At 34.9% G+C, this 19,312-nt stretch overlaps 1 protein-coding gene across 1 annotated transcript; it reads left to right on the forward strand.

The window, feature by feature from the left end:
- Window positions 1–8,145: 8,145 nt before the first annotated feature.
- LOC129226266 (THAP domain-containing protein 1-like) lies at window positions 8,146–18,835 on the forward strand. Its single transcript, XM_054860866.1, has 3 exons — window positions 8,146–8,241; window positions 13,745–13,940; window positions 18,212–18,835. Exons 1-3 carry the CDS (start codon window positions 8,168–8,170, stop codon window positions 18,833–18,835), a joined length of 894 nt encoding a protein of 297 aa, XP_054716841.1. The 5' UTR covers window positions 8,146–8,167.
- The last annotated feature ends 477 nt before the right edge of the window (window positions 18,836–19,312 follow it).

The following is a 19,312-nucleotide window of genomic DNA, read 5'->3' on the forward strand; positions in this document are numbered from 1 at the left end:
TGCAGCTGTTTAAAGTCACACAAGTACTACTGGTTTTATCTGCAAGTCACATTTTACATTTCATTCTTCTTCATAATTCTTCGTTGGTAGACACCAGCTATTTAGGGTGGTTGCGTTATGCATACTTTGTTAATTTTAGCTTTGAATCGTGGAACTCCCAAAAATGTATCAAGTACGTACAAAATTATCTGATTCTGCTTATAGGAGTGTGCTTGCATTTCTTCAAGCAGCTATGGAAGTCAAGCTTTATTCATGTGATATGTAAATCGCAATTCATATTTCATTCCTCTTCATAATTTTTTGTTTGGTAACCCTAGCCAACTACTGTGGTTGCTTCATACATTTTTTTGCCATTTTTTCTTGGGAATTGTGGAACTCCCAAAGTTACACTATGAACTACAGAAACTTCCGTGCTTTACGCAACTGTTGAAGTATATCTTTATAGGTGTTAACTGCAGGTCATTTTTCTATATTTCATTCTTCTTATGCTTTTTAGTTATTAAACACGAACCATGCAGAGGGATTGCTTTATAAAGTTTCCACCATTTTTTTTTCTGTGATTCACGGAACACCAAAGATACAACCAACTACAAAAATCTCCACCCTGCTTTTACTTCTACTCGCAATCACCAAAGTATGGTTTTACTACAAGTTATACTTTCATATGTCATTCTTCTAAAAAGTTTTTAGTTGGCAGTCACTATGGCCAGCTCGTGTTGATTGCTTCATAATTTTTTTGTCAATTTCTGTTTTGAACAGTGAAACCCCCAGAGATGTACTGCAGACCAAAGGAAGCTCAGAATCTGCAGAACACAGTTTGAAGACCATTGTTCTCATTTCTCAATGTATCCATCTTGAAAAGATGAGAAAAAGATATTAGGGAAAATTTTTCTTACTCTGTGCGTTGCACATGAACAATCTAATAAAATTGGTTTCGGTTTTCTAGTAAATGTTAAGATAATTAAGGGTTTGAATTGTTTTATTTCCTGGTGTGGAACACATTTGTTATTAATAAAAATATTTCATGCATTAATCCGAGTAATTATTTGATGTTCTCCAACTCATGAATACCACACAAAACATCATTTACACAACACATAATTTAATTAAAAAGCTGCAAATATTTTTCATACACACTCAACTGGATAACAATCATGCGGAAACCCTCCCCTTTTCTATATTACGTCGATCGAATGGCATAAAAGATATGGAACCTAATGTTTGAATTTGTCAGGGGTGCCCACTTAGGTGGGCGCAAACTGCGCAATTGAAATATTTAAGAGGGAGGGGTTTTGACAGGTGTTTTTCTCTTTTTTTGGGGGGGGAGACTATTGCTTTTGGGGTTTCCTCGTGATATTTAGGGGGTGCGCCCCTGATCTTAGGGAATGGGCACCCCTGCTTCCTGTTCAGACAGAGGGAGTGTAGTCTGACTCTGTTAAGTTGACTACCGATCCGTAGTATGTCCCGTAGTACACATGGATACTAACAGTAGCTTGTCCTTAAATTCAGGTAGAGGAAGTGTAGTCTGGTTTAGCTCTAATAAGTTGGCCACCGATCTGCAGTGTAGGTATAGAACACTGTTTGAAGTTTTTCCTCCTGGTCAGGCAGAGGAGGTGTAGTCTGGTCTGGCTCTGATAAGTTGACTACCGATCCGTAGTATGTCCCGAAGTACAGATGGATACTATCAGTAGCTTGTCCGTAAATTCAGGCGGAGGGAGTGTAGTCTGGTCTAGCTCTAATAAGTTGGCCACCGATCTGCAGTGTAGGTATAGAACACTGTTTGAAGTTTGTCCTCCTGGTCAGGCAGAGGAGGTGTAGTCTGGTCTGGCTCTGATAAGTTGACTACCGATCCGTAGTATGTCCCGTAGTACAGATGGATACTAACAGTAGCTTGTCCTTAAATTCAGGCAGAGGAAGTGTAGTCTGGTCTGACTCTAATAAGTTGGTCACCGATCCGCAATGTAGGTATAGAACACTGTTCGAAGTTTGTCCTCCTGGTCAGGCAGAGGATGAGGTGTAGTCTGATCTGGCTCTGATAAGTTGACTTCCGATCCGCATTATAGAAACCGCAGATAAGGTATCTAATATAGTTTGAAGCTTGTCGTCAAATTCAGCCAGAGGAGTTGTTGTCTGACTCTGATAAGTTGTCCACCGATCCGTAGTATAGATATGGAACCTAACGGTGTCTCTGAAGCCTGTCCTCCTGTTACGGTTGAGGGGATGAGAGGAATGGGAGGACGGGAAGGGTATTGTTTGGCTTTGATAAGTTGACTTCCGATCCACCGAAGATAAACGATTCCATTTGTTACAATAGGGATAGGAAAGCCGGTTCATGTTGCAGTAACGATTATTGGAGTAGTTTCAGTCTAGGAACCTCTCCTCCTTCAACTCAAATGAGCTGGTCCAAAGTCAAGCTTCAATTTACGAGAGCTACACCTTAGACTTTCGCTCGATTTTGATCATTTCCTCTCGGTTTTATAATTTGGCTCTCTTCTGCATGAGGGTTTTTGCTGATGCTCAATTTTATCCTCCATCAAACTTACTTGTATTCGTAAACTTGTAGTCGCTTGTACAAACCACAGCATTATATTTCTTCAGTTGGCTCCGGATCTAACTTCTTTTTTGGAGAAATTTTGTTAAGTACTACGAAGAAGATACTGCTTGATTATGTGATAAACACATGGGCAAAAGAAACAGCTACCCTGTACCCCAAAACGCTTCCATATCTTAAGCATAAAACAATTCGGGAAAAGAAAAATTTTCAATTGCCTCATCCCAACATCGAAACAGAAAAAAAAAATGGTTTTAAATAATCCACAAATAATTATGTCCGTCGGACGTTCTGTCCCTTGGATGTTTTGTCTCTCGGACATTTTGGCCTTGGACGTTTTGTCCATGGACGTTTTGGATTTGGACGTTATGTCCGACACTCATGGAAAACTTATAAATTAAAGTGTGCCTATATTCACATGATTTAATTGTTCAAGATGGATATTATTTATACTGGTAAGTGCTTTTTTCCCTAATTTAATTACTCTATCTGATAATTAAACAATATTAAAACATTTTTATGGGTAAATGAAGGAGTTTTTGTTCGTTTAAAACCTTTCAAGTGATGGTAATAATTTTACCCGTTTGTACCCGGGCTAAATATTCTGTATATAATAGTTGCTTTTTTCACATTATTAATAAGGCGTATTATAGTTAGCACATTCGAGTACAACATATTTTTTTCTCTAGAGTACTTTCTTTCGAGTAGGAATTTCTTTGAAGAATGATTGAAGCACCCAAAGTTTTGGGTGAAAAAAATATGTTGTACTCGAGTGTGCTGACTGTAATACGTCTCATTAATAATGGGAAAGCTGTAGCTACTATATACAGAAAATTTTGCCCGGGTACAAATGGGTACAAGTCATTGCCATCACTTGAAAGTTTTGAAACAGGCTAAAAATCCTTCGTTCATCTTTAAAAAAAAAAAATAATAATATTGTTTAACTATTAGATAGATTAATTAAATTAGGAAAAAAAGCACTTACTAGCATCAGTATTATCCATCTTGTACAATAAAATCATATGAAATTAGGAACACTTTAATTCTGTGTGATGAAATGATGTCTGGAACCCAACTGATTTATTTTATTCCAAACGAATACGTACCTTTGAACCTTATTACTCAGGTGACGGAAGGGAGTTAAACATAAACAAATAACTAAGTATCATGTTTTGGTTTATTGTTTGCATTATCCCAATACCAAAGTTTAGAATTTTGAACATGACTTTTGTCCATCTTGCTTGTACTAATCGAAACACTGTGAGACACCAAAATGGCCGATCCTTGTCACCCCGACTCCTGTCCATGGGCAGCAGCTTCCCTGTCCCTTGGAAAAATATCTTCACCCAATACCAGTTAGAATGGCAAAGAAGGAGGGAAATATTTTACGCGCGGCACTAGTAAGAAAAACAACAGCTCGGAGGGCAGAAAAAAGCGAGCCCATGTGAATGAAAAGCAAGAAGTTCTGTCTAGAACTAGACGAGCCTACTTTCCCGTATACCCATACTACTTTCTAGTACCTGATCAATATTCTCAAAAATAGCTAAAATCGCAAATGTTTTCAAATATATTTTTAAAATACTTTAAGCTGATTTCTAGGAATAAAATATTCCTCACTCATCTAAAAAAATTAAATGCGTAAAAAAAAAAACTGAACAAATAAAATAGCAGCAAGTTTTAAACAAAGCAGCTAATACACTTTTTTCCATTAAAAAAATCTTTAACAGCTTTCAAAACGAAAAAATAATAATTAAAATTAATAAGCTCATTAAAATAAAAACATCATATCAAAAAAAATCGTTTCTTTTTCCCTGTTGCCAAAAACAACTTTTTAAATGAATTAATGCACTTAACAAAATAAATAAAAAACAATAAAATGTCAACTTAAAAAAATAATTTTCATTGTCAAAAAAAAAAAAAAAAATCGTCTGCGCATAACTTTATGTGGAAACATAAATGACTTTATTTCACAGTTAAATTAATAGCTGCGGAGTCAATCTCATTTTGGATTAAAGAAGTCGGAGTCGAATATCTAAGAATCGGAGTCAATCATTTGTCCTTCGTGTATAAATTTTTGCCAAAGCTACGAAGTCAGAGTCGAAGTCGGGGAGCCGGAGTCCGATTAATTGTCGGGCACAGGAGTCGGAGTCGGAGTCAAGTGCCCCTAAATTCTCGGAGTCGAAGTCTGGAGTTTGGCGTCAAGAGCTATTTCCAACAAAATTTGTTTGAAGTAAATCCGCCTTCAAGTACGGAATCTACATTGACTTTCAGTTTCCCCGTAGGAGCTAATGTTAAGGGATTTGAACTGTTCAAAATTGAACGGAAAATTGTCCAAATCAAAGAGATATTTTATATACAAGTTTTTCATCAAAACCTTTTTTCTACAAAGTTTGAAGTAAATTCGCCTCACAGTTCGGAATTGCCTTGAATTTCCCCGTAGGAACTAATGTTAAGTTTTTTTGAACTGTTTAAAATTGAACAAAAAATAGTTCAAATCAAAAAATGAAATATGGGAATGAGGTGTCCTCGTCGAGATCTTTCGAACAAAAAAAAAGTTTGTTCGAATCTGACGATTCATTCGAAAATTATTAGGGGGGGGGGGGGCAGACAGACAGACTGACAGACATTTTTTCCCATCTCAATACCCTATTTTCCAATTTTTAATTTTTCGATATTTATTTAATTGTTTTATTTATTTTTGCCTTTTTATTTTTCGCGATATTTTTAAGATGCATTAAGTCTTCTTTCATGCTTTTTTCTTCTTTTTCTGACTTTTACTGGGAAAGTAAGCTAAAAAGGTTTCTTAAGTGCTCCGACCCTCTTTTGTGTTTAATCTTAAACGGCTGTTAATGTCTGGAAAAGGGATTTACAATTTTATGGATTTATCGCATCTCATGAATATTTTTATTTATTTATTTTTGTGCTTGGAACTAATATGAGCGGAATTCTCGGAATATCTGAATAGAGATTTTATTTTCTTGTAGCACACACACAGCACAGATCAGTTGTTTTTGAGTGTGAGGCTAATAAAAGTCCTGAACTTGTCCGAAACTTTTACAAAACAGCTTCAATTGGGTGATTCAATTTTCTTCTTTGTTCTGATAGTTGGATAAAGTACTAAGTATTAATCGTAAAATAGGCTTTATTTATTTACTTTCTATGTTAAAGTATTCTATCGCGGAACAAACTTGAATTATTTCAGTTTGACCCGGTACATCGCTTTAAGTGCTTAAAAGCAAAGCGGCTCCATTACCTGAAAAATGACCAAACTATTGATTTTTGTTTAATTAAAAACTTCAGATTTTTTCAAAAATTATGGGAGTTTCAACGCTCTAGCTTAATTATTAAAAAAAATATTGGCTTTAGGTCACTCACGCTAGGTGTGCGTTTTCTCGATGAACTTCTTTTTGAGGAATCACGAATTGCTTATTGTTTTCCCTTGACCGATGAATGACATTTGAGCTTTTTCTGATTGATTAAGCACTTTATAAATTACTAAGATGTTGAGAGATTTGTATACCCTTATAAACAAAACTTACTATGGAAGTTTTATGATTTTTTACAAAATTAACGACAGAATATTTTTAATTAATAGGAGAAGCAAACGAATGCACAGTTTTTTGGAAATGATTATTATGATCATTTAGCAAAAAAGATTTCTGAAATATATGTCTTATAAATTTTTAAAAAGTTGAAATATTTTTAAGTGTTTTGATTTTTTAAATGGCATTTTAAAAAATATTGATTAATCAGTAAGCGCATACAAAGATTTCAAAAAATTACATATTTTATTAAAATGCAAAAAAAAAAAAAAAAAAAAATGAATTGAACTATGAATGTGATGTGACCCCTAGCTATTGTGATGTGGTTTCACACAATAAAACAGAAAGATAATTCTAATTTTGAAAAAGAAGAATATATAGGCAATTAAGGAAACTGTTTGTTTCTAGAAAAGATATTGTTACGTTCGTAATTTGATCTAAGGAAGTATGGCTAAATCGAAATTAATGTTGCCGCGTGATTAACTGGTCGTGTTGGTAATAAGAGTGTAATAGTAGTTTGATTAATGCTGCGTGTTGTTTATTACTAGTTGCATGAGTTGGGTGTTTTTAAATTTAGATTGTTTACCTTGAAATTAAAAAAAAAATAATTAATTTTTTTTCTAAAACCACCAATTTCAACTTTGACGCTTGAAGAGAAGCACGAAATAAAGGAACTGTAAAAGGACTATACTCGTATTCTGTTGCTCATCATTACTAACTATACTGCCATGTGCAGGTAAAGGGAAGTAACTGCAAATTTTTCGTTTTTAATTTTTTTTCTTTTTTTTTTGCATTTTTGTCATCTATATTACGTTATCTTTGCTATGCAAACTTGCTTATTTTGTTTCCGCTGAAAAACAGGCGCGAAAAAGATGTCTATTTCCAACATTTCCCTATTGGTAGTATTGAATCCAACGCGTTTCTTCAAATATCTCAAAAACTGATATTTCTACAGATACTGCCGTTTACCTGCACATGGCATTATAGTTCTCTTCATTTAATCTGTATAAATGTTACTGTGAAAACTTTACACAACGTTCCCACCCGCTAAATTAAGGCACGAGCCGCCACTGGGTGACGACCACAATCTTAGGAGATGTTTCGCCTTCCTTACATATGTTATATTTTCTATTCCATATCGTACATGAAAAAAAATTACAGCACAAAGAAGGGAAACCTTTTCTTTTTCAACATGTTTTGTTTGTAATCTGTCGATTTTGATTTGATTTGATATTGATAACATATATTGAGGTCTTTAGCTGTTCTCAGCGGAGAAGCTTTATATACCTGCAATAATCCACAACGTTTTTCCAAATTTTAGTCTCAGGACAATACAAATGAAAGATTTACAACACATAAGAGAATGGAAGAGCACCCAACAAGGCGAGGTTTGAATCGAACTCGAACCCACGACCTCTGGCTTAGAATTCGATTCGATTCAGAGTCACAACTGACTTCAACTGCATTTATGTCGAGGTCTGCATACTGAGTGCCTTACCTCCATTATTTTATATACCGATAGATGGCAGCACCATCACCGGATCGAGCAGTTAATGAGAATTTAGAACTAGTCCAAGAGCTAATAGCTACCTGGTACTAGCACCCCCAGAGGTATCGTTTCACTAGGAGGACATTGAGACCACGAGCATATTTAACGTCGCCCAGTCCCCTTTAATGACGACGGTGGGTCTTCGACCAGCAAGGATCGAACCCGAGGCCTTCCGGTCCCGAGTCCAATGCCTTACCGATCAGGCTACCACGGCCGCCTCTGGCTTAGAAAATGTAGCTTTTGAACTGTAAACTTAGTCTTCTTCAGGAAAGATTCCTCACTGTTTTGTTTTAGTTGAATTTTAATAATCAATCGACAAGTTTATGCTTTTCTGGATGTAAGTGTAAATGTAAGCGTAATTTTTTTTTTTTTTTTTAGGGACTTGTAATGTTTAATTTTCTATTAGTGTGGAAGAGGAGGAACTCAACATCGATATCTCTCGCTTCATCGCTGCAAGCGCGCCGAATGTAGCGCAAGAACAAGAATTGTGTGCAAAAAAAAAAACGGAAACAACAATACCACGCGATGCCAACTTGTAGTGCGTATAATTGCTCGTACAAACATACGAATAGAAAAAACTCAGGGAAAACTGTTCATCTGTAAGTATGCATTAAGATGTGTAACTCTCTGAGGAAAGATATTTGTGTATTGGAAAGGGTTCTAAGAAGGGTAACTAGACTAGTAAAGGGACTTTGATTATGATACCAGACTTAATAGGCTTAATATGTGTAGCAAAAGAGGATCAGAGGGGACATGATTCAGTTGTTTAAATTTATCAAAATGAATTATGTTAATGGGTTAAATTTTTGCACCGACAACAGGACGAAGGGTCATTGTTTTAAGCTATTCAAATCTCAGGCTAACCTGGAAATAAGGAAAAATTACTACTTTAGTAGGGTTGTGGGCACTTGGAACAACTTACCGGAAGGGGTGGTAATGAGCAAGGAGGTGGATAGCTTTAAGAGGGCTTAAATCTTTCCATCTTATTTCAAAGCGTTTAAATTGAAAATTAGTACTCACAGTAAACAGAAAATACCAGATGGCTCTTGAAAATGCAGCTGTTATGCAAACCATGAAGCTAGCAGAAGTGCAGGGTAATTCACTTGTGAAACATATTTTTTTTTGTGAATGACTAAATGTAATATTAGTACTTTAATAATCATTGCAAACAATATGCACTCTGAAACACTAATATATAGCTATATTCTGAATATTAGTTTTAAAATTTGAAATGCTCTATATAATGCAAAAGCGTTGGTCCTAAGGTGTGCGCTATAACGGTCTTCTACTGTAGTACAATTTCTTTCCCCCAAGACAGAGGCAAGGTTCCCCTACTATTTATGCTGGTTATCTCAAAATTTTTAATTTTGCCGCTTACATCCCTTTGCTTTTCAGTGCCTCATTTGTTCTATTCATGTACTATCAAATGCCACTTTAGCCAAGTCCATTACATCAAAAATCTCGCATTAGTGAAAACTCCTGTAATTTCCAACTTTAATTTAACCCATTCCATGATCAGCCCGAAACCCCTTAACGGGCATGCCGCAGAGAACGAAAGGAGTTCCTTTTTGCTGCGTTGTAATAGCACTTTTCTCCCCATTTTGCTATCGGGATTTTAATGTTGTTTTTGCTGTTGAGCTTGCATTCGAAAATCGCTTCGCTTTATTAATTTTTAGGTACTAGATTAAGTACTGCAATAAAATACGACGTTGCTAATATGTGCTAAAATATTCATTAAATTTACACAGTAAATAACGGGAAAATAATAAACAATAGAGTGTAGGACGAAAAGTAATTATTTTTATAACATTTTTTTTTATTGATTTATTTTTCCTTTTGCTTTTATCTCAGTATATCATTTTTTTTTTCCTTTTTATACACTTAAGAAATCAAAACTGTTAAATGTAAAATGATCTATCTTTCAAAAGGGCTCAACAAAACATTCTTTAAGCAATTGACTGATCGATTCCACCTGTGAGCAAGGCAACTGAATAGACAAAAACGCTTTAACTGTGGGAAAGCTTTTCTAAGAGGGTAAAAAGTATTCTTCGGTGCCTTTTGATACATTGTGACCCTTCAAAACGACCAATAAACACAGAGACATACCTTTTCTGGTCGGTTCTTTTATCGTTATTTCCCATGACTTTTAAATCCCTTCTGAGTGCCCAGATATTAGTTGCTCAAACGTGGGAAGTATTTTAAAGATAAATGATTACAAAAGATCAAAACTTGCGGCTAATCCCCTATTTCCCTAAAGGATACTTTTGTGCATGCAACTAAAAGCCCCCAGCTGAGAGAGGAATAAAACAGAGTCGGCATGGGCGGATTCCCTAAGGAGATGTCCCCCTTGTGGTCAACCCTTCCACATTATTTTCTTACAACAAAACAGTTTGAATCAGAAAGGAATTTCAAAGCAAGCTTTACTGCTTGTATCTGAGAACATGTCTTCGGAAGAAGAAAAAAAAGAAAATATTGCTTGAAATAGAGTCGGATTGTTTTTTTTTCTTTTTTTTAAAAAACATACTTGGATAAGTTTTAGTTTGTTTCATAGGATTATTTACTAATTAAAGCAATTTGATTATTGAAAAGAAACCAAATATTTTATTTGTATTTTTAAAATCTCATAAAAGAAGGTGCAATTAAAACATTGGAGCTATTTTAAAACAATAAATAAAATCTGAAAAAGAAAGGCAGAAAAGAAATGTTTCGTTTCGTATTAGTAAAGCGAAAAGAACTCAAGATATTATCATTTCATTTGTACTGTCGTATTTTTTTTATGTTTTGCATGGTCAACTTTTATGTGTAGTCAATGTGGTCGTCGTAATTTTTGTTTGTGAAATTAAAAATATTCAAAACCGTATCACTAAAATTCCATCAAAGGGTGCCGTGAACATAACATAAAAAGTTATAATTTACGTTTGGAAATATCATGATTTAAAAATAAATACATAATTAAAATAATAATAGTATACAAATAAATAAAAAGCGTAGTAAACACATTATAATTTTTAAAAAAATGTACAAAATTAAGATATGTAAGATAATTTTAAAAAAATAATATTGTGTAAAATTAATTATAAAATTTGAGCATTATGAACAATTTAGTGAAGGATGCTTGTGTGGTGGGTGGCTTGTGTGGTGAAGGTGGATTTTTGATAACAAGAAAAAAATATTTGTGTTTATTTGCTTCATTCAGGCATAGAAATATTGGCAAATGTGTAAGGAAATATTTTCACACTTGTTCATCAGGAGTTCAAATGCCAGAATGTTAAGAAACAAAGCTTCCCTGAAAAGATAAAAATATAATGCCTGATTATTTGAAGCATTATAAGTGTCCCATCCAAGAGTACTTGAAAAGTTAATATCTTAGTAAAATAAAATAAATTACAACAAGTTTCGTGAAATACTATAAGTTACATCCCTTTTGACTAAGGAAAAGAGCTTGATTAGCGCTACCCTAAAAGCACCAGAACCCAACAGAGAAGTGCAATAACAGGGTTCTGCCCATGGAAGGATCACCGACACATATTCGGCCGAGGCAAAAACTGCTAGAAACGCCGTGACGACACAGGATCGTCGAAGGCAGTTAGGAACCTTTTTCTTGCGACGAGCCTGAATTGGCCGGGGCAAGGAATGGGTTAAGTAAAAATATAGCAACATGTCAATATTTGTAATCAGGGCCAAATTTGGAAGTGTGGAGGCTCCAGGGCAACGAAGGAGTGGAGGCCCGTAATCAGGGTTTGAAAAGATCATCATAGTTTCAAAAGTATCCGATACTTTAATATATATCCAAATATTTTGATATACAGTGAAACCTCAATAAGTAGTCGATCGGTTAAGTGGTCACTCCGCTTAAGTGGTCGTCTTTCTTTGGTCTCATTCACAGTAATGTAAAATGATCCTCCTTTACTGGTCACCAAATTTAATTTTACCCGCTTAACTAGTCACTCAAAAATTGTTTTCTAAAATTTCTTTTCCTTATCGGATCTTAGAAAATAGTGTCGGACTTAGCTGAAAGGCAATGATAGTCATTTTTCCTTGAAATCTCGATCCTCTGTTCTGGTCATTCATAGCATACTTCTTGATGTAATTCTGCCGAGAATATGAATCAAACTCATTCCAGCAAGACAGACAAAATCTAACACTGTTAGAAAGTTAGTCAGTATTTAACATCCGTTCAAGGAACTGCAACACAGAATGTGAAGCAAGATGTATGTTAGAAGAGATAGTTCTTTTTCGAAAGCATCAACTTCATCAGTCAACATTGAAGGATTGTAGTAATGTGTGTAACTACATTAAAATAAGTTGTTGTTATTAAGTAATGTTTAAGTAAGCAAAAATAAAACAAAGTAACTATCATTACTATTTTCCCCCCGTTTTAAAATTTCCATTAATTTATAGACATTGATTACATAAGTTAGTTTTTCTCACAGAATTCTATTGCTATTCATTAATATTTGTAAGGCTTTTTTTTTCTTCCTTTCCCACTCCACATAAGTAGTCACTCCGCATAAGTGGTCAAAATTTTTTGATCCCTTGAGTGACGACTTAACGAGGTTTTACTGTATATGTATATATCCGATATTTTCGAACCGTGAAAGTTGAGATATTTTGTAAAAAATTTACTGTAGGGGCCCCTTTGATGTAGAGGTCTCAGGGCCTGCCCTCCCTTAAATCCGGCCTTGTTTATAATATAAGTTTAACGTATCTTTTATTACAGCAAAATGATTTCACTGGCCCCTTGAATTTCACCAGAAAGAAATTTGTCTGTATATCTATCATATTTACTTTCATTTTAATGCAAACGAGCAGCTTCAGTGGAAAATTCATAGTTGATTTCAACGTAGTCACCTGAAAAATATAGATGTAAGGTCAAATTTAGGTTATCTCCTCTAAAGATGATGGCTTTTCTTACTAGCTTCCAGGGGCCAATTAACTGAAAATGAGGCCTAAGGCTAATGTGACCAGATTTTTTAAGCTAAAAATCAGGACGCATGACAGGGGGGGGGGAGGTAGAGTAGTTTTTTTTTTCCCCCACAGGCTTAATATTTTACGTAACAGAAAAATGCTAATTTATTTTCCCCTGTTTGCGACCAACACCTGACGTTTAACAGCTCCTCCTCTACAATCCAAATCATGGTAGAGGTAGTTCACTGTATTAAACATTAAAGAATAACATTTTATATGCCGTTGTTACGTTTACTTAGAGCGGCTATATAGATAGACCGACGCATCAGCTTAAGTTTACCCATTTTGGATCGGATTTTTCATTGTTGCACTGCTAGGGTTACCAGCGCAAAGTTTCGGGTTTCGCCAAATTTGCTGAAAATAGTACTTTATTTCATAAATAATTCACATGCCGCCAATAATCGCTCGTAGTGAACAATTACCAAACGTGATTACTCGCCAGAAAAGACAACCTCTCAAATACGCGCTCCGATCCAAAAAGGCTGATCTTAAGCTGATGCGCCGGCTCGTATATATGGAGGCCTTACGTTTACTGACCGCAAAAAATCGAAAAAAGCGTTTAAAAAATCTAGATTGTATGTTATATTTCTTGTGTGACAGAATTTAAACAAAAAAAGCGGGACTTTTTCGACAAAGCGGGACATTAAGACAAAACGGACTGTCCCACCAAAAGCAGGACGTTTGGTCACATTACCTAAGGCCCACAATAATTTGGAGGCCCACCTTCTATTCTACCACTTTAAATAATGTTTAAATTTTTCACAATGTTGGTGGTAGCCCTTGCTGGCCGCTTATATGTAGGGCTTTGAGACCCAGTGCATTTGCAGTTTGCACACACACTGCCTTTCTGTATCTATTTCACAACTTAGCACTTTTGTTGCACACAAATAAGAAAAATACTAATAAAATATCAATTTAGTTTTTTTTTGTTATTAAAAAATCATTAATTTTTGATTATAGTCTTGGAAATACATGATTTTATGACTATGATTTAAAAAAAAATTAGGGGCCCCTTTGGAAAATAAGGCCTTTGGCCCAGGCTTAGTTGGCCTGCGCGATAATCAGGCCCTGCTTGCTTTTTGTATTCTAAAGCTATTGATTCATTATTATTTATTGATTAGTTGTTTTTGTTAGTTTTCCATTTAGCAGACCTGAAATTTTGAAAAGGTGGATACTTAATGTACGAAGGAAGGATTGGTATCCAAGTAGGAGAAGCGTTCTTTGCAGCGACCATTTTGAACCAGATGCATTTGATAGATCTGGCCTCATAGTTCGAATGAAACCTGATGCTGTTCCTACAATATTTGCTTTTCCGCCTCATCTAGTAAAAGTAAGTTGCTGACAAATGAAGAACTCATTCCAATTGTGTCCCCAGTACGATATAGCCTCATTATAGACATAGGATGTAAGGCCTGATTTTTTGAACATATTTCCTCCCAAAAGGCGCAGTATATCCCCCTAGTGATTTATTTTCTTTCAAAGTACTTGAAAGTTAAATAGAATTGAATAAAACTACTTATTTGAAATTGAATAATTTTACTTCTTTTTGAATAGAGCTATGTCATGAAATACCCCTCCAGCTCAGTCAGTTTCATGCTTATTAGCACTCATCAGCCCGGCATAGGAGTGACTGAGCTGGAGGTGGAAAACCTCTTAAGGAAGCCAAGAATGCCAAACAAACTGGTTGCTAATACAGAATTAGCACTGATCAGACGAGTGACCGAAGCAATGGTTCGGTTCAACTTGAAGATTGAAGGCAAGGCAGGTATATTCAGTAAGTTACAGCCCTATAGCCAGAGCTAAGGCAGAAATACGTGAAATTAAAGAGGTTTTCCACGTCCAGCTCAGTCACTCCTATACCGGACTGATGAGTGCTAATAAGCACGAAACTGCAGTCCTCGGCTGGAATTGACTAAGTTCGCGGTGTATTTCAATGCATTTCTGCCTTAGCCTTGGCTATAGGGCGGTAACTTACTGAATATACCTGCCTTGCCTTCAATCTTCAAGTTGAACGGAACCATTGCTTCAGTCACTTGTCTGGTCAGTGCTAATTCTGTATTAGCTACCAGTTTGTTTGGCACTCTTGGCTTCTTTAAGAGGTTTTCCATTTCCAGCTCAGTCACTCCTATGCCGAGCTGATGAGTGCTAACAAGCACGAAACTGCAGTCCTCGGCTTGAATTGACTTAGCTGGCGGTGTATTTCATGTATTTCTGCCTTAGCCCTGGCTATAGGGCGGTAACTTACTGAATAAGAGCTATTTTACTTTAAGAAATTGGAGCCTGAAAGCTTACTGCATGAAAGGGTGGGGGCTAATCAAGGCACTGCCCCTGTCCCCAAGAGATGAACCTATTTTAGTTTCTTTCATTTGCTTGAAACTTTTTCACCTCCAAGGGTTAGACTCACATCAATCTCCAAGCGACATCATGTTTGTACATGGTCGCGAGATCGGCTGATGCTTTGGAAATGTGTTTGCTTGAAAGGAAATGTTCTCCAAGATATTTCTCTTTTCATTTATGGATCATTAGCACTTTTCACCCTGAATAATTGTTCTGCATGTTTTAGCTAACAGTAAATGGAATAGTTCTAAACCTAAGATTATTGCATCTTGGCAAAACATCAACCTTCAATTTTATTTTATTTTTGCAATATCTGTACCTCAGAGCCAGAGGAATGTAAGTCACATTATGATAATTTTAAAGTGGAGAGAAAACCTTTTTTTTTTTTTTTGTAACATGCAAAGGATGAGACGCGCGCTCTTTTAACCATGGTAAAAAATGGAAAAGGATTTTTTTAAAAAGAAATACGATCACATGGCTCAATGGGGAATAGGTTTCTACATCTAATGCACTAATAAATAGAAAATCGCAATTTTTTGACTTGTGTCCTTCTAGCTCTAATGTACAGATATATTTTAAGATGTTTAGTATATTTGTATATTTTATTGAAATTATTGTCATCGCAACTTCAAAACTATTAAATGGCATTGTACAAATGGATTAACAAACTTTCATCTTTTTTTTTTTTTTTGCATTGTAGTTTCTTTCTACCTTTTTTTATTTCCCTTGTAGGAGATACATTTTTTTATAAATAATTTTTACTAGATTATACCGTATTACTCTGCATTATCCGGCATGCCGGGAAAAAACGAGGTTGACCAGCATGCCGGGAAATTTGAATTTTCCAGAATGCCGGATAATTTAGGGTTTATTTTGCAACAAAATAAAAGTAAATTTCCCCATTCAGTTTCAACCAGAAAGCAAACCACTGTAAGGAAAAAAATAAATAAATCCCAAAAGTAAACTTCTTTCAAAAAAAGAAATGTGTATCTTAATATATAAAAATCAATGTCCTGAGATAACATATATACATAACATATATATATATCTTTCCTCCATTCAAATCATTATTCAGTACTTCATCTCAACTTTTGTCGATAGCGAACTATAAATTTGATATTGTTTTTGTTTCTCACGTGGTTCTTCGAGGCTTTTCTCAAGTCAAATCATAATGCTTCTGTCTATTGCTTTCATTTTTTCAAAACTAGAAACGAAGTTTTTAAGAACATCATCACAGGCGGACTATCCTTTTGAATTTAGAAGAGTGCAGTTTCCTGTTAAAGTTTGCTTTGCAATAACCATTAATAAGTCACAAGGACAGACATTAAAAGTAGCAGGGACCGATTTAAGAGAAGACTTTTTTTCACACGGCCAATGTTATGTAGCTTGCTCCAAAGTCGAGCTACAGTCGTCCATCAAGCAGCTTAATAATTTTAGCACCAGAAAAAAAAACTAAAAATTTTGTATACAAAGAACTTCTTGCTTAAACATAGGTATATCAATAAAATGTGGATGGCCTGTGTTTGCAAAGATAATCAATACTTTAAAAGGATCTTTAATAACAGTTGAAGATCGGTTAAGGACAAGGGGATATATATATGGAGTCCATGTGCCCCGGGATCCTCTCAAAATTAGAAAAAAATATAGCTAATAAGTAATTATTATAGGGGATTTTCGAAACTAGGTGCACCAAGCACTGTAAACCCCTGCTAATTCCATTACCTGAGCAATGCCGGGTACGGGAATGCTAGTTGTATATAATATATATGTGCTTGTTATTTATGGTAGGTCATTATAAATGTCAATAAAGTAATCAATTCAGAAGCAATCATCATTACTGCAATTTGTTCATATTTTTTTAAAATAAATTATTTTAGGTTTCTTTTAGCGAGGTAAGTTTAATTTTTATCTATTGAATAGCTATGGTAAATTCTTTAGCACTAGTTTAGAACTTACGAACAGCGATAACTTATTGCTTAAATGTTTGCTTACTTAGATTATTTTAATTTTTATAAAATTATTTGTTATTAAACAATATTTTTCTTGTTAAAATACCAAATGACATTGTTAGTAAATGTTTTTTCGAAATTAAACTGTTTATTAATACTAATAAAATATGTATAGAACTTAAATTCAGTTTAAGCTGTACATATATACATATTTTTTAAATATTAGTTTTCCCCCCTTACCTCGATTTTTCGGGCATGCCGGAAAGGACCAGGCAAGTGTTATTGAAAATCTGGTGACCCACGAATTTTGCGGCATACCGGATAATGTGGGGTAATACGGTAATTAGATGAGTTCCTGGTATATAAAATTGTTACATCCATTAAAACATCACTTTTAAACTTAGTAATTTAGCGCTTTGAAGGGCCCATAGGAAGGATCCCCTTGTGTGTGACTTATTGTTATAATTGAATAAAATTAATTATTTTCTTGCTTAGTAAATTGCTTTTTCAATGAATTTTAGCTATTATGGTTAAACCTTTCATATTACCGTATTACCCCACATTATGCGGTATGCCGCAAAGTTTGGGGGTCACCAGATTTTCAATAACACTTGCCTGGTCCTTTTTGGCATGCTGGAAAAATCGAGGTTAGGAAAAAAATAATATTATAAAAAATATGTTCGGCTTGAAAATTAATATAAGTTATATGCATATTTTATTATTATTAATAAACTGTTTAATTTTGTAAAAAATATTTACTAACAATGTCATTTGTTATTTTAACACGAAAAATATTGTTTAATAATGAATAATTTTATAAAAATTAAATTAAAACTAAGTAAGCAAACATTTAAGCAGTAAGTTACCGCCACTAAACTAGTGCTAAAGAATTTACGCTATTGAATTAATAAAAATTAATCTTACCTCTCTAAAAGGAACCTAAATTCATTTATTTAGAATAATTTTGAAAAAATACAACAATAATTGCTTCTGAATTGAATACTTTATTGGCATATAATTAAATCCATTAAAAATAACCTATGATAAATAACAAGCACATATTACATGCAATGCACATATTTTTTGAAAGAAGGTTACTTTTGGGATTTATTAATTTTTTTCCTTGCAGTGGTTTGCTCTCTGATTGGAGCTGAGTGAGGAAATTTACTTTTGTTTTGTTGCAAAATATACCTCGAATTATCGGGCATGCCGGAAAATTCGAATTTTCCGTCATGCTGGTCACCCTCGCTTTTTTTTTGTCATGCCAGATAATGCGGGGTAATACGGTACTAAAAACATTCTTCTTAATTTTCAGGAATGCAAAAAGAGAAAATCTCAGGAATCCAAAAAGAAAAAACTTCAGGAATGCAAAGAGAGAAAACCTCAGGAATGCGAGAAGCTAATATCTCCTCCAAAACATGATTTACAGATTCTTTCACCACCCATTTTTTCTCATCAGCAGCAAGACTTGAATGACCATTTGTACAGTGCCAGTCCGCTAGAGCTGGAGAGAAAACTGGAAAATGTCATCCGTCGAAGAAAATTAAAAGCAGAACAACAGCGCATTAGACGGTTGCGAAAAAGAGAAGAGCAAATATTGAAGGACGGTGCAGCTTCAATATCGAAAGACTGTGCAGCTTCAATATCGAAGGACAGTGCGGCTTCAATATCGAAAGACCGTGCGGCTTCAATATCGAAGGACCGTGCAGCTTCAATATCGAAGGACGGTGCGGCTGCAATATCGAAGGACCGTGCAGCTTCAATATCGAAGGACGGTGCGGCTGCAATATCGAAGGACCGTGCAGCTTCAATATCGAAAGACCATGCAGCTTCAATATCGAAGGACGGTGCGGCTTCAATATCGAAGGACCGTGCAGCTTCAATATCGAAGGAAAGCTTTCCTGGTGTTCCCTATGAATTGCTCATTAGAAGAACATAGAACAACGATGACGATTTTGTGTGTCACGCCTTGCGTCATTAAGAGCAAATGTGTTTCATATTCAGTTTATTAAACCTTTCAAAAGATATGATTATTGCTTCTATGTGCTGAATAGACTTAGTTTCTTTGCAGCTGTTGCAATATATTTTGATTGCTGCCAGGATTCGTACGCCCTTGAAAAGTTCTTGGAAAAAAGTTTATTTTCAAGTGCTTGAAAACCTTGAAAAAGTTTCTTAGTGCTTGAATTCTTTCAAAACTCATCAGATTGTGCTTAAAAGTTTTTTTCAAAATATTTCACCAATGCAATTTTCTGAACATGTGTTTGGTGTAGGACATCACGAAAAATTGCTTTTGCGTTTGAGATTTCAATCTTTTTGCATCTTGTAAATATTTTGATGTTTTTTACAATCGGAAGATATTTTGATGCATGTTACCTTAGATAAGCTTTTTTTTTGTTTAATTTCAATAACCATCATG

This window comes from Uloborus diversus, chromosome 7, assembly GCF_026930045.1.
Source record: "Uloborus diversus isolate 005 chromosome 7, Udiv.v.3.1, whole genome shotgun sequence".
Taxonomy (NCBI): Eukaryota; Metazoa; Arthropoda; class Arachnida; order Araneae; family Uloboridae; genus Uloborus; species Uloborus diversus.